The 12,378-nt window shown below is 45.7% G+C and overlaps 1 protein-coding gene across 3 annotated transcripts in view; it reads right to left on the bottom strand.

The window, feature by feature from the left end:
• The window catches only part of LOC110521508 (A disintegrin and metalloproteinase with thrombospondin motifs 6), a 67,382-nt gene that overhangs the window by 11,614 nt on the left and 43,390 nt on the right, over positions 1-12,378 (bottom strand). For all 3 annotated transcript variants that reach the window (XM_036968614.2, XM_090231475.1, XM_090231476.1), the window contains one exon: positions 2,727-2,850. In XM_036968614.2, the coding sequence (XP_036824509.2) occupies positions 2,727-2,850 (124 nt within the window). The remainder of the gene's footprint in view (positions 1-2,726; positions 2,851-12,378) is intronic.

Genomic DNA, 12,378 nt, shown 5'->3' on the forward strand with positions numbered 1-12,378 from the left:
AACACCAGCCCAGAACACCAGCCAAGAACACCTGGCCAGAACAACCTCCTCAGAACACCTGCCCAGAACACCAGACCAGAACAACCTCCCCAGAACACCAGCCCAGAACTCCAGCCCAGAACAACCTCCCCAGAACAACCTGCCCAGAACACCAGCACAGAACACCAGCCCAGAACAACCTCCCCATAACACCAGCCCAGAACAACCTCCTCAGAACAACCTCCCCAGAACACGAACACTTGCCCAGAACACCTGCCCAGAACACCAGCCCAGAACAACCTCCCCAGCACACCAGCCCAGAACAACCTCCCCAGAACACCAGCCCAGAACACCAGCCAAGAACACCTGGCCAGAACAACCTCCTCAGAACACCTGCCCAGAACACCAGCCCAGAACAACCTCCCCAGAACACCAGCCCAGAACTCCAGCCCAGAACAACCTCCCCAGAACACCAGCCCAGAACACCTGCCCAGAACAACCTCCCCAGAACACCAGCCCAGAACAACCTCCTCAGAACACCTGCCCAGAACACCAGCCCAGAACAACCTCCCCAGAACACCAGCCCAGAACTCCAGCCCAGAACAACCTCCCCAGAACACCAGCACAGAACACCTGCCCAGAACAACCTCCCCAGAACACCAGCTTTGCTGCTTGGTTAGTGCCTGACAACTAACCCTATTTAAACCCTCCTAGGATTGAGGATTGGTCTGAGCCTCAGAGACATAAAAAAAAACCTGTAGACATGACTGAGCACTCTGTGGCTCATAAATCAGCCCAGACCCAGAATAGACCTGTCAGGCGGTCGGGCAGGCTGTAGGCCCAGGCTGAGATGGCCATTGTGGTCCCAGCCACTGAGCTGCGGCCACCTCAGGAGGGTGTGTCCACTCTGAGGGTTCCAGAGGGGGGAGGTAGATGGGTGGAGTGAGGAGAGCTGCTGCTGTCGTGGAGGGAGAGGGCCTAGAATAGACCTGTCTGGCTCCGCAGTCGCAGGGCTACCACAACCCACACTGGCTGAACTTCACCTAAAACTGTCTGCCACGTGCCCACCTGCAATCCCCCCCCCCCCCCCCCCCGAGCGGGTGCAGGAAAAACCCACTCACCCCTCCCTCCCTGCAGCCTTCCCCCCAAAGGAAAAGAGAGTTCATGGTCCCCTTATTATAAGAGCATATTTAGCTCCCGAGTGGTGCAGCGGTCTAAGGCCTTGCGTCTCAGTGCTAGAGGCATTGCTACAGACCCTGGTTCGATCCCGTGCTGTATCACAACTGGCTGTGATCGGGAGACCCATAGGGTGGTGCACAATTGGCCCAGCGTCGTCCGGGTTAGGGGAGGGTTGGCCGGGGTTAGGGGAGGGTTGTCCGGGGGTAGGGGAGGGTTGTCCGGGGGTAGGGGAGGGTTGTCCGGGGGTAGGGGAGGGTTGGCCGGGGGTAGGGGAGGGTTGGCCGAGGGTAGGCTGTCATTGTAAAATAAGAATTTGTTCTTAACTTACTTGCCAGGTTATATAAAGGTTCAGTAAAACAAAAAATAAAAGAAGGCATAAGGTTTATGCAGTATCACGTATGACCCACGGCTCTATAATTGGACAGAGGACCACAAGCCTTCCAACCGTCACTATGATGGAATGATGGAACCGAGACCTCGGGAGTGTCTCCTGATCAGAACTGAGCAGCTATAGGCTGAGCCTTCCTCAAGCCCTCGACAACCGCTTGGTTTTCTAAGAGACTCTGATGGTTAATTCTGTGTCATCTGGTTGGGCTGTATCAGTTTTCCCCTGACTTGCTTCCACAGAATTCATCACGAACCATTAATCACGGCCAAAGTGTTTAGACTGGAATAGGTACCGGAAAAAAAGGTCATTCTGCACCTACAGGAGGGAGGGAAGGGGTGTTGGCAGGGCAAGGCAAGGCACGTGTACTATAGATATTCACCAGTAACTCTATATGATTAACCGTTAGATTAAGTAGCTCATGCAACTAGAGAGCTCGCATGTGAACAGATAATTATACATTACTTTCAGAATGTCTGAGGACTCCTAACTCACATTGCAAGGCAGCAGTCCAACACATATTTAGCTTGTGTCAGAATCCAAATGCACAAATGCATGCACGCGTTGTTAGAATTTCCATAAAACAATTAGGTTGCATAATCTCTCTTGTGGATGCCTCAAACGTAACTACATCTCATTCTAAGAACGTTGCTGGAGCTCCCTGGTCCAAAACACAGGCCCTTTTTTCTTTGACGTTTTATTTGTGTTTTTCAGTTCTATTCCCCAGTCTAATTGAGGTACAGTATGTGCTATTGGCCTGTTCTAGAAGTGGTGTTGGAGGGAGTGGAGCGTGCGAGGAGAGAAACGCAGCAATCAGGGTTTTTTAAAAGGAGAGACGTGTCCTGCTACCAAGGTTTGGAAAAGAACAGTCCCCTCAGTGTCTGTCAGTCCATGCCCGCCCTGCCCGAGAGAGGGGCCCACCACCACCCCCCCCAGCCCTGGGCTCTCTGAACCCCCCACTCCTCAGCCCACAACCCCCTTACTCAGAGAGTTATTGATACCTCCTGCCACTGCACTACCACTACTGTAACTGTACCCACATACTGTACTGTATGCTGGGGTTTATAGTGTAACTCTTACTGTAGAGACCACCATAGTGCAGTAAGCTTCAAAGAACATGATTAAGATTTCTTCCTAGCAGTATTGTGGTGAAGGGACTCCTGCTCTGTATATCACACCGTACCTCCTTCAGGCAGGGAGTCATTGAAGAGGCCCTCGATGGCCTCACAGCTGCTCCCGTCACCCCCGCACATCCGGCAGCGGTCCTCGCGCACGTCCGAGCTCAGGATCCGGTCACAGCCCACGTGCTGCAGGGAGACAGACAGGGGTCACAGGTCAGAGGGAGCAGGCAGAAGGAAAACAGAGGGACACAGACACAACCACTAGCCTCTATAGAGAGAATAGCACACGGCACATAGTACTTTCAGCAGCAGAAGTGAGACTGATTGCAATGTTTCCCAGGTGCCTAACTAAAACACTGACACCACAGGATGCCAGGAAACGTTCCTAAAACACAACCTGTACTACCAAGAGTCGGTTCAAGCCAACATAAACACAAATGTAGGTCTAAATTAACTCCTGCGCTGTACAGTAACTCTAACATGTGAATGGATGGATAGAGCAACCCTGGGGCACTTCAAACCCTGTTGACCCAGGCAGGTCTTAGTTCCATTAACTACCAATGTGGAAGCCATTTCCCCTTAGTAATGGGAGGACAGACACTTGTTCCAAGCCGGGCCCCAGCCCTTCAGACTGCTAGACTCTGGGCTCTGGGACACGTCCCCTGGTGAGCCTGGGCCAGGCCAGGCAGCCTACTTCAGCCTGCCCATGTTAGGAACATGTGTTCTTTGAGCGACCACTAAACGCCATGTGTTTCCAAGCCCACATCTCTCTCTCGCTGTTCCCTCTCTGTCTCTCTTGCCTCAAATCAAACTCTATGGATCCTGCAAACAATTCTTACATTTTTATCCTCACTGTTTTCGTCTTTTTATGTTCACAATATACATAAGAGAAAGATGGGGGAAAGAAATAGGGAGATATATAATAAACTGTGAGAAATAATGAAAGAGAGTATGATGCATCGTAACTTTACCCCTATCTACATGTACAAATGACCTCCACTAACCTGTACCCCCGCACATTGACCCGGTACCGGTACCCCCAGTACAGTGCCTTGCGAAAGTATTCGGCCCCCTTGAACTTTGCAACCTTTTGCCACATTTCAGGCTTCTGTACGCCCAATTTTTCAGTTTTTGATTTGTTAAAAAAGTTTGAAATATCCAATAAATGTCGTTCCACTTCATGATTGTGTCCCACTTGTTGTTGATTCTTCACAAAAAAAATACAGTTTTATATCTTTATGTTTGAAGCCTGAAATGTGGCAAAAGGTCGCAAAGTTCAAGGGGGATGAATACTTTCGCAAGGCACTGTATATAGCCTTTTTATTGTTATTTTATTGTGTTACTTTTTATTTTATTTTGTACTTTAATTTATTAAGTAAATATTTTGTTAACTATTTCTTGAACTGCATTGTTGGTTAAGGGCTTGTAAGTAAACATTTAACGGTAAGGTCTACTGTTGAATTAATAATTTCACGGTAAGGTCTACTACACCTGTTGAATTCATCATTTCACGGTAAGGTCTACTACACCTGTTGAATTCATCATTTCACGGTAAGGTCTACTATACCTGTTGAATTCATCATTTCACGGTAAGGTCTACTACACCTGTTGAATTCATCATTTCACGGTAAGGTCTACTACACCTGTTGAATTCATCATTTCGCGGTAAGGTCTACTACACCTGTTGAATTCATAATTTCACGGTAAGGTCTACTACACCTGTTGAATTCATCATTTCACGGTAAGGTCTACTACACCTGTTGAATTCATCATTTCACGGTAAGGTCTACTACACCTGTTGAATTCATCATTTCACGGTAAGGTCTACTACACCTGTTGAATTCATCATTTCACGGTAAGGTCTACTACACCTGTTGAATTCATCATTTCACGGTAAGGTCTACTACACCTGTTGAATTCATCATTTCACGGTAAGGTCTACTACACCTGTTGAATTCATCATTTCACGGTAAGGTCTACTACACCTGTTGAATTCGGCGCATGTGACAAATAACATTTGATTTGATTTGATAGGGAAAGAAACAGAGAGAGCTAGAAAAAGAGCCAGATAAGAGAGATGAGAAGTGAGAATTCCAGAATAGGAGAGACCCAGAGAGAGACAGAGAGAGTAAGAAACACAGAGAGAGAGAGAGAGAGAGAGAGAGAGAGAAAGAGAGAGAAAGAGAGAGAAAGAGAGAGAAAGAGAGAGAGAGAGAGAGAGAGAGAGAGAGAGAGAGAGAGAGAGAGAGAGAGAGAGAGAGAAAGCAACAGAGGGAGAGAGAGGGAGAGTGGCCAGCGGCTGCTGTGAATGTGTGTAACAGCCAGCAGTGCAGACAGCTGAGCTGGTGGGTCACTGAGTTCCTGCTGCACACAGAACAGAACAGAGCAAAACAGAGGAGAGGAGAGCAGGAGAGGAGAAGAAAGAACAGAGCTGAGCTGTTGATAAACAGGCTTCTCTCTGAGTCTGGACGAGCCCAGAGACTCCACTCCCAACCCCTCCATGTGCCCAGGCCCTGAGACTGCTCCAAACAAAGCACAAGAGAGCAGAGTGATGGACGTTCAACTGCCTAATGAAATCCAGCTCTGCTCCACATAGCTGCAGGAAGCCACAAAACAACAATTCAGATGTTTTGTGGTTTGGTGTCATTCACTGCAGCAAGTGTATCTTGTTTTTTCCTCCTCCCCTCCTGGCCCAAAGCCACTCCGCTTCTTGACAGGCTCTGAAGCCATCCAAAAACAACAGGACGGGGGAATAATTGGCATTGTTTGTGTGAGCAGTGATTGATTGAAACAAAACTTTCCAGAGATGTTTCCTCATGGAAGAAGTGGTCAGAAAGTGACATTTTGGACCTGAATGCCAAAACATTCGGGAGATAAAGATGCTCAAACCATACCATGAGACATCCATGTCTTCATCACTGGAAAAGATCATCAGTTGAGTTTTATATCATTTAAAAGCTTACAAACAGTGTTGTCAAGCTATTTTATTATTTATTGAAAAACATTAGGATTTTTTTTTATTTTTTGTGTAGTATTTAAACCTTTAACGCCAATATTTAAAGTGACGTTAAACACAGATTGTTTAAAATTGTTTTAGTTTAAACCCTTTTTCCCATCATCTAAGTTTTTGTGTTTTGCCGGTTGGGACACAACATGCTCTTGAATACAGGTCGGGTGTCATTTCAATAATAGAAATATAATTAATAGAATGGACCTATCCCTTTAGACCACTGCAATTTAGTTGGTACACCATTGGAATGTGAATTGAACTTTTAACTTCTAATTACTACCACAAAGATGACTGCTGATCCACCTACCATCAAATGTTAACTGAAATGGTCATGTCTATTCTATTGTCTTTATTTCTATGATTTCAATAGGTTTCCTATGGAAGATTGACAGTATAACTTAAAACAACAGATATTCCCATTCAAGTCAAGATTCTCTGTGTGGAACTCCAACCTTCTTTGTGGTACCATTTGAACATTGAAATTTCAATTTGATTCCGTTTTAGTACATTTATTTACTGCACCCTGTGCGCAAAACCCATGTGGAATTCCTAGCCTCTGGCAGCGTTTGGAACTGCTGATCTGCGGTCAAGAACAGAGTTCATCTCAGCCTATGCTGCCCTTCAGTCCCTAGACCTTTTGGCCCTGATGGAGACATGGATCAACCTAGAGAACACTGCTACTCCAGCTGCTCTCTCTTCATCTGACTACGTTTTCTTTCATAGTCCGAGAGCATCTGGTCATCGCGGTGGTTGCACAGGGCTGCTCATTTCTCCCTCACTCACTTTTCCATCTTGTCATTTTAATTCTATGCTGTTGTGGTGACCGTATTACCGCCAAACCAGCACTCATGAGTCATGACCGCAGTAAAATTCTACATGACCATTGAGTCACGATAATCTCCTTTTATGCAGTCTGGACATGTGTGGGTAGTATCCAACTCCTGGTACTCAGGGCTCTATTGTCCCTCCATCAGGTCCTAATGGCCTGGTACTCAGGGCTCTATTGTCCCTCCACCAGGTCCTAATGGCCTGGTACTCAGGGCTCTATTGTCCCTCCATCAGGTCCTAATGGCCTGGTACTCAGGGCTCTATTGTCCCTCCAGCAGGTCCTAATGGCCTGGTACTCAGGGCTCTATTGTCCCTCCATCAGGTCCAAATGGCCTGGTACTCAGGGCTCTATTGTCCCTCCATAGGGTCCTAATGGCCTGGTACTCAGGGCTCTATTGTCCCTCCATCAGGTCCTAATGGCCTGGTACTCAGGGCTCTATTGTCCCTCCAGCAGGTCCTAATGGCCTGGTACTCAGGGCTCTATTGTCCCTCCAGCAGGGTCCTAATGGCCTGGTACTCAGGGCTCTATTGTCCCTCCATAGGGTCCTAATGGCCTGGTACTCAGGGCTCTATTGTCCCTCCATCAGGTCCAAATGGCCTGGTACTCAGGGCTCTATTGTCCCTCCATAGGGTCCAAATGGCCTGGTACTCAGGGCTCTATTGTCCCTCCATAGGGTCCTAATGGCCTGGTACTCAGGGCTCTATTGTCCCTCCATAGGGTCCTAATGGCCTGGTACTCAGGGCTCTATTGTCCCTCCATCAGGTCCAAATGGCCTGGTACTCAGGGCTCTATTGTCCCTCCATAGGGTCCTAATGGCCTGGTACTCAGGGCTCTATTGTCCTTCTAACCACTCTGACATCAATGCAATAAAAAAATCACATCAAACACTTATCATCAAAACAGTATTGTGGTTTCAAAACTCACCTCACTGTATTCAACAACAGGTTGAAACTGAGTGGAAAACATGGTCATTGTGGATGTTGTTTCAAAGCCTAACACAACGAAATGGCCAAATCAAATCAAATCAAATGTATTTATATAGCCCTTCGTACATCAGCTGATATCTCAAAGTGCTGTACAGAAACCCAGCCTAAAACCCCAAACTGCAAGCAATACAGGTGTAGAAGCACGGTGGCTAGGAAAAACTCCCTAGAAAGGCCAGCGCTTTGTAAGGTGAAGATTCATTCAAAACACAATACACATATTAGAGCTTATACATATGCAAAGGTCTATATGAGCCCAAGTCTGAAAAAAAAACAGAATTGAAATAATGATTGTGGAGTTCGTTATACAATACATAGCCTACCGCATATTACGCCCCATATATTACGCCCCCTATTTATACTTTTACTTTTGATACTTAAGTACATTTTAGCATTTACTTTTGATACTTAAGTATATTTAAAACCAAATACTTTTAGACTATTTTAATGAGTGACTTTCACTTTAGTAATTTTCTATTAAGGTATCTTTACTTTTACTCAAGTATGACAATTGGGTACTTTTTCCACCACTGCATACAGGACAGAATATCACCTGTCACGCAGTGAGAGGCTTGGTTGATGTGGTTGATGCACTGAGTTAATGTTGATCCTACTTGAGACGCAGACGTCTCAACTAGGCACCTGGAAATGCAAATGCACTACGCTAAATGCTAAATGTACTCGTTAAAACTCAAACGTTCATTAAAACACACATACAGGGTATTGAATTAAAGCTACACTCGTTGTAAATCTAGCCAACAAGTCAGATTTTTAAAATGCTTTTCGGCGAAAGCATGAGAAGCTATTATCTGATAGCATGCAGCACCCCAATATACCTGAAGGGGACGTAAACAAAATAATTAGCGTAGCCGGCGCTACACAAAAACGCAGAAATAAAATATAAAACATTCATTACCTTTGATGATATTCTTTGTTGGCACTCCTATATGTTCCATAAACATCACAATTGGGTCTTTTTCCCGGTTAAATCCGTCCATGTATGCCCAAAATATCCATTTGTATAGCCTGTCTGGTTCAGGAAAAAAGCTCTCTTCCAACACGCGACGTCATTTTTTAAAATTATATAAGTTGCCTATATTCTTTGACAAAACACTTCAACCTACTTTTGTAACCCAACTTTAGGTATTTGTAAACGTTAATAAGCGATCAAATTGATCACTGGGCGATCTGTATTCAATAGCAGCTACTCAAGAAAACAATGTCCCTTTTTCTCTCCTCCAAAATCGATTGCTGTATGCTGGACGGAATGAAGATCTATTTGTCATGACACAAAGGATTTTTGTCAATGAAAATGACGTTTTTGGCTACATCGTGTGGAAGTTGTAGGAACTGCAAGCTCCCTGCTATATATTTTTGCTTGCCATAAACAACTCAGAGACTGGCGGATTAATACTTTTCTGTGGTTTTTGTGACCAGGTTTTTCGGGGGATTTCGCTTGCTGTTCACATTCTGTTATAGTCACAGACATTATTTAACCAGTTTTAGAAACTTCAGAGTGTTTTCTATCCACACATACTAATCATATGCATATACTATATTCCTGGCATGAGTAGCAGGACGCTGAAATGTTGCGCGATTTTTAACAGAATGTTTGAAAAAGGAGGGGGAAGACTGAAGAGGTTTTAAATAACCGGACCGGAGTAGCCTACCTGAACTAACAGGCAGATGACAGGTCTTTTTTTTCTCCTGCTCCTGTTCATGCCCATTTGATAATGGGCCATTCTAAATCCAAACTAATTTAACATATTAGTGAAGACAATATTGCATTGAGAATAGTCTGATGGGTGATAATATGGTCACTTGATTAGAGAACAGTGTGTGCAGCCTGAGGCAACGAACACAACTCAAGCTTTTTTGCAATTTTCTGAAATCATCAATAGCCTTTACTCGCATCATGCAGTCCACATACAGTATGTTTTGATTTTCTAAGTCATTCTAAAGTTTGTATCATGAACATCTAAAGTTGTCAAATAACTCTAAATCTAGCGTAGCCTTTAGGACCTGTTTCAAATCATCACTTTTACGTTCACCATTCATTCAACCTTCATATGCCTTCATTCGATCTTCATATGCCTTCATTCGACCTTCATATGCCTTCATTCAACCTTCATATGCCTTCATTCGACCTTCATATGCCTTCATTTGACCTTCATATGCCTTCATTCAACCCTCATATGCCTTCATTCAACCTTCATATGCCTTCATTCAACCTTCATATGCCTTCATTCAACCTTCATATGCCGTCATTCAACCTTCATATGCCTTCATTCGACCTTCATATGCCTTCATTCGACCTTCATATGCCTTCATTCAGCCTTCATATGCCTTCATTCGACCTTCATATGCCTTCATTCGACCTTCATATGCCTTCATTCAACCTTCATATGCCTTCATTCGACCTTCATATGCCTTCATTCAACCCTCATACTCACTCCGGAATGGGAAAAACATCCTTTAAAATAGAAGGATCAGCTAAGTTAAATTATATTCTTCTAACTATAAAATTATTTAATATAAACCAATGACACGGGACTTATAAGCATATCTTGTCAGCTAAAGGAACAAGCCTACAGCCTATATCATGGTGCATAGCCAGATAACATACACAAGGCCAAATCATATTCTGTTCTTCTGAAATACATTTTCTTGATACCATAATGTTTCTTTAGACCTACTTAAAATAATAATGGATTTATTTATTTATTTTTTGAATTTTACCCCTTTTTCTCCCCAATTTCGTTGTATCCAATTGTTGTAGTAGCTACTATCTTGTCTCATTGCTACAACTCCCGTACGGGCTCGGGAGAGACGAAGGTTGAATGTCATGCGTCCTCTGATACACAACCCAACCAGCCGTACTGCTTCTTAACACAGCGCGCATCCAACCCGGAAGCCAGCCGCACCAATGTGTCGGAGGCTACACCGTGCACCTGGCAACCTTGGCTAGCACGCACTGCGCCCGGCCCGCCACAGGAGTCGCTGGTGCGCGATGAGACAAGGAGATCCCTACCGACCAATCCCTCCCTAACCCGGACGACGCTAGGCCAATTGTGCGTCGCCCCACGGACCTCCGGGTCGCGGCCGGTTACGACAGACCCTGGGCGCAAACCCAGGGACTCTGATGGCACAGCTGGCGCTGCAGTACGGCGCCCTTAACCACTGCGCCACCCGGGAGGCCCATGGATTTATTGTTATGGTGTATATTAAATAGATGTATTAGACTGGTTAAATATTCTGTCTCCTGATTTTGCCTCTTTGATCCTACTATCCTCCCTTTCTGCATCCTATGACCTCACTAATCCTGCGACTAGTGACGTCCGGCCGACCGACAACCTGCATCACGTACTCTCACTATTGGTGTCCCCCAGGGTACGGTTCAAGGCCCTCTCCTCTTCTCTCTATGCACCAAGTCACTTGGCTCTGTCATATCCTCACATGGTCTCTCCTGTTATTGCTATGCGGATGATACTCAACTACTTTTCTCCGCCTCCCCTTCTGACACCCAGCTGGAGACACAAATCTCTGTGTGCCTGGCAGATATCTCAGCTTGGATGTCGGCCCACCACTTCAAGCTCAACCCCAACAGGACAGAGCTGCGCTTCTTCCCGTGGAAGGCCTGCCCACTCCAAGACCTCTCCATCACGGTTGACAACTCCATGGTGTCACCTTCCCAGAGTGAAAAGAACCTTGGCGTGACCCTGGACAACATCCTGCTGTTCTCTGCAAACATCAAAGCAGTGACTCGCTCCTGCAGGTTCACGCTTGTGACGTCCCTCCCACTCTGTCTGCTGGGATCTCCTGTTTGGTAGTCTGTTGTTGCAGGAGGCCAGTGGGCAGAGCTGGGAGGATTGTCAGCTGATATGGCACACCTGGGCAGGTTTGGCCTGCAGACTATAAAGGGTGGCCACATCAGCCAACACTCTCTTCCCTGACTGGCAGGCTGGCTTCCACCACCTTTTGGTTTTCTGGTCTGTTTTTACCATACAACACGGTAAACATTAAAAGTGCTGAGTTAATTGAACTCAGTGAAAGTTATTCTGCACTGTTGTCTGATACGCCCTCTCGTACTCATCTCATTGAGCATGATGTTGATGTCGGAGATGCTTAGCCAATAAGGCATCACTTCTACCGTGTTTCTCCTGACAGGCGCAAGCACTTAGATGCAGAAGTCAAGTACATGTTGGATAACGATATTGCTGAATATTCTTTTTCCAGTTGGGCTTCCCCTTGTCTGTTAGTCAAGAAGCCTGATGCATCTTTAAGGCCATGCATAAACTATCTCAAAGTTAACAACATTACAAAGCCTGATTCCTTTCCTCTTCCTCTTATGGAAGATTGTGTTGATCAAGTGGATTCTGCAAAATGTGTGAACAAGTTTGATCTTCTAAAAGGGTACTTGCAGGTCCCCATGTCTCCTAGAGCAAGGGAGATTTGTGCTTTCATCACAACGTCTGGACTGTATTCTTATATAGTTATGCCTTTTGGTTTGCGTAATGCACCTGCAACATTTCAGCGCCTCATGAACCGTGTTGTCTCTGGTCTGGATGGATGTGCGGTGTACTTGGAAGACGTGGTAATTTATGGTGACACCTGGTCTCAGCATGTCCAACGTATTCAAGCATTGTTTGATAGGTTGGCTTGGGCGCGTTTGACAGGTAATCCGGCCAAATGTGAGTTTGCTAAGGCAGCGGTCATTTATCTGGGCAAAGTGGTCGGTCAGGGTGTGGTTCACCCAGTGCATGCCAAAGTTGAAGCTATTGAGCAGTGTCCGCCTCCCATGACTAAGAAGGAGCTTATGCGCTTTCTCGGTATGGTTGGTTATTTTCAAAGCTTCTGTAAGAACTTCTCCTCAGTGGTAGCACCCCTGACCG

This window comes from Oncorhynchus mykiss, chromosome 4 (genome assembly GCF_057628025.1).
Source record: "Oncorhynchus mykiss isolate SJ-2025 chromosome 4, ASM5762802v1, whole genome shotgun sequence".
Taxonomy (NCBI): domain Eukaryota; kingdom Metazoa; phylum Chordata; class Actinopteri; order Salmoniformes; family Salmonidae; genus Oncorhynchus; species Oncorhynchus mykiss.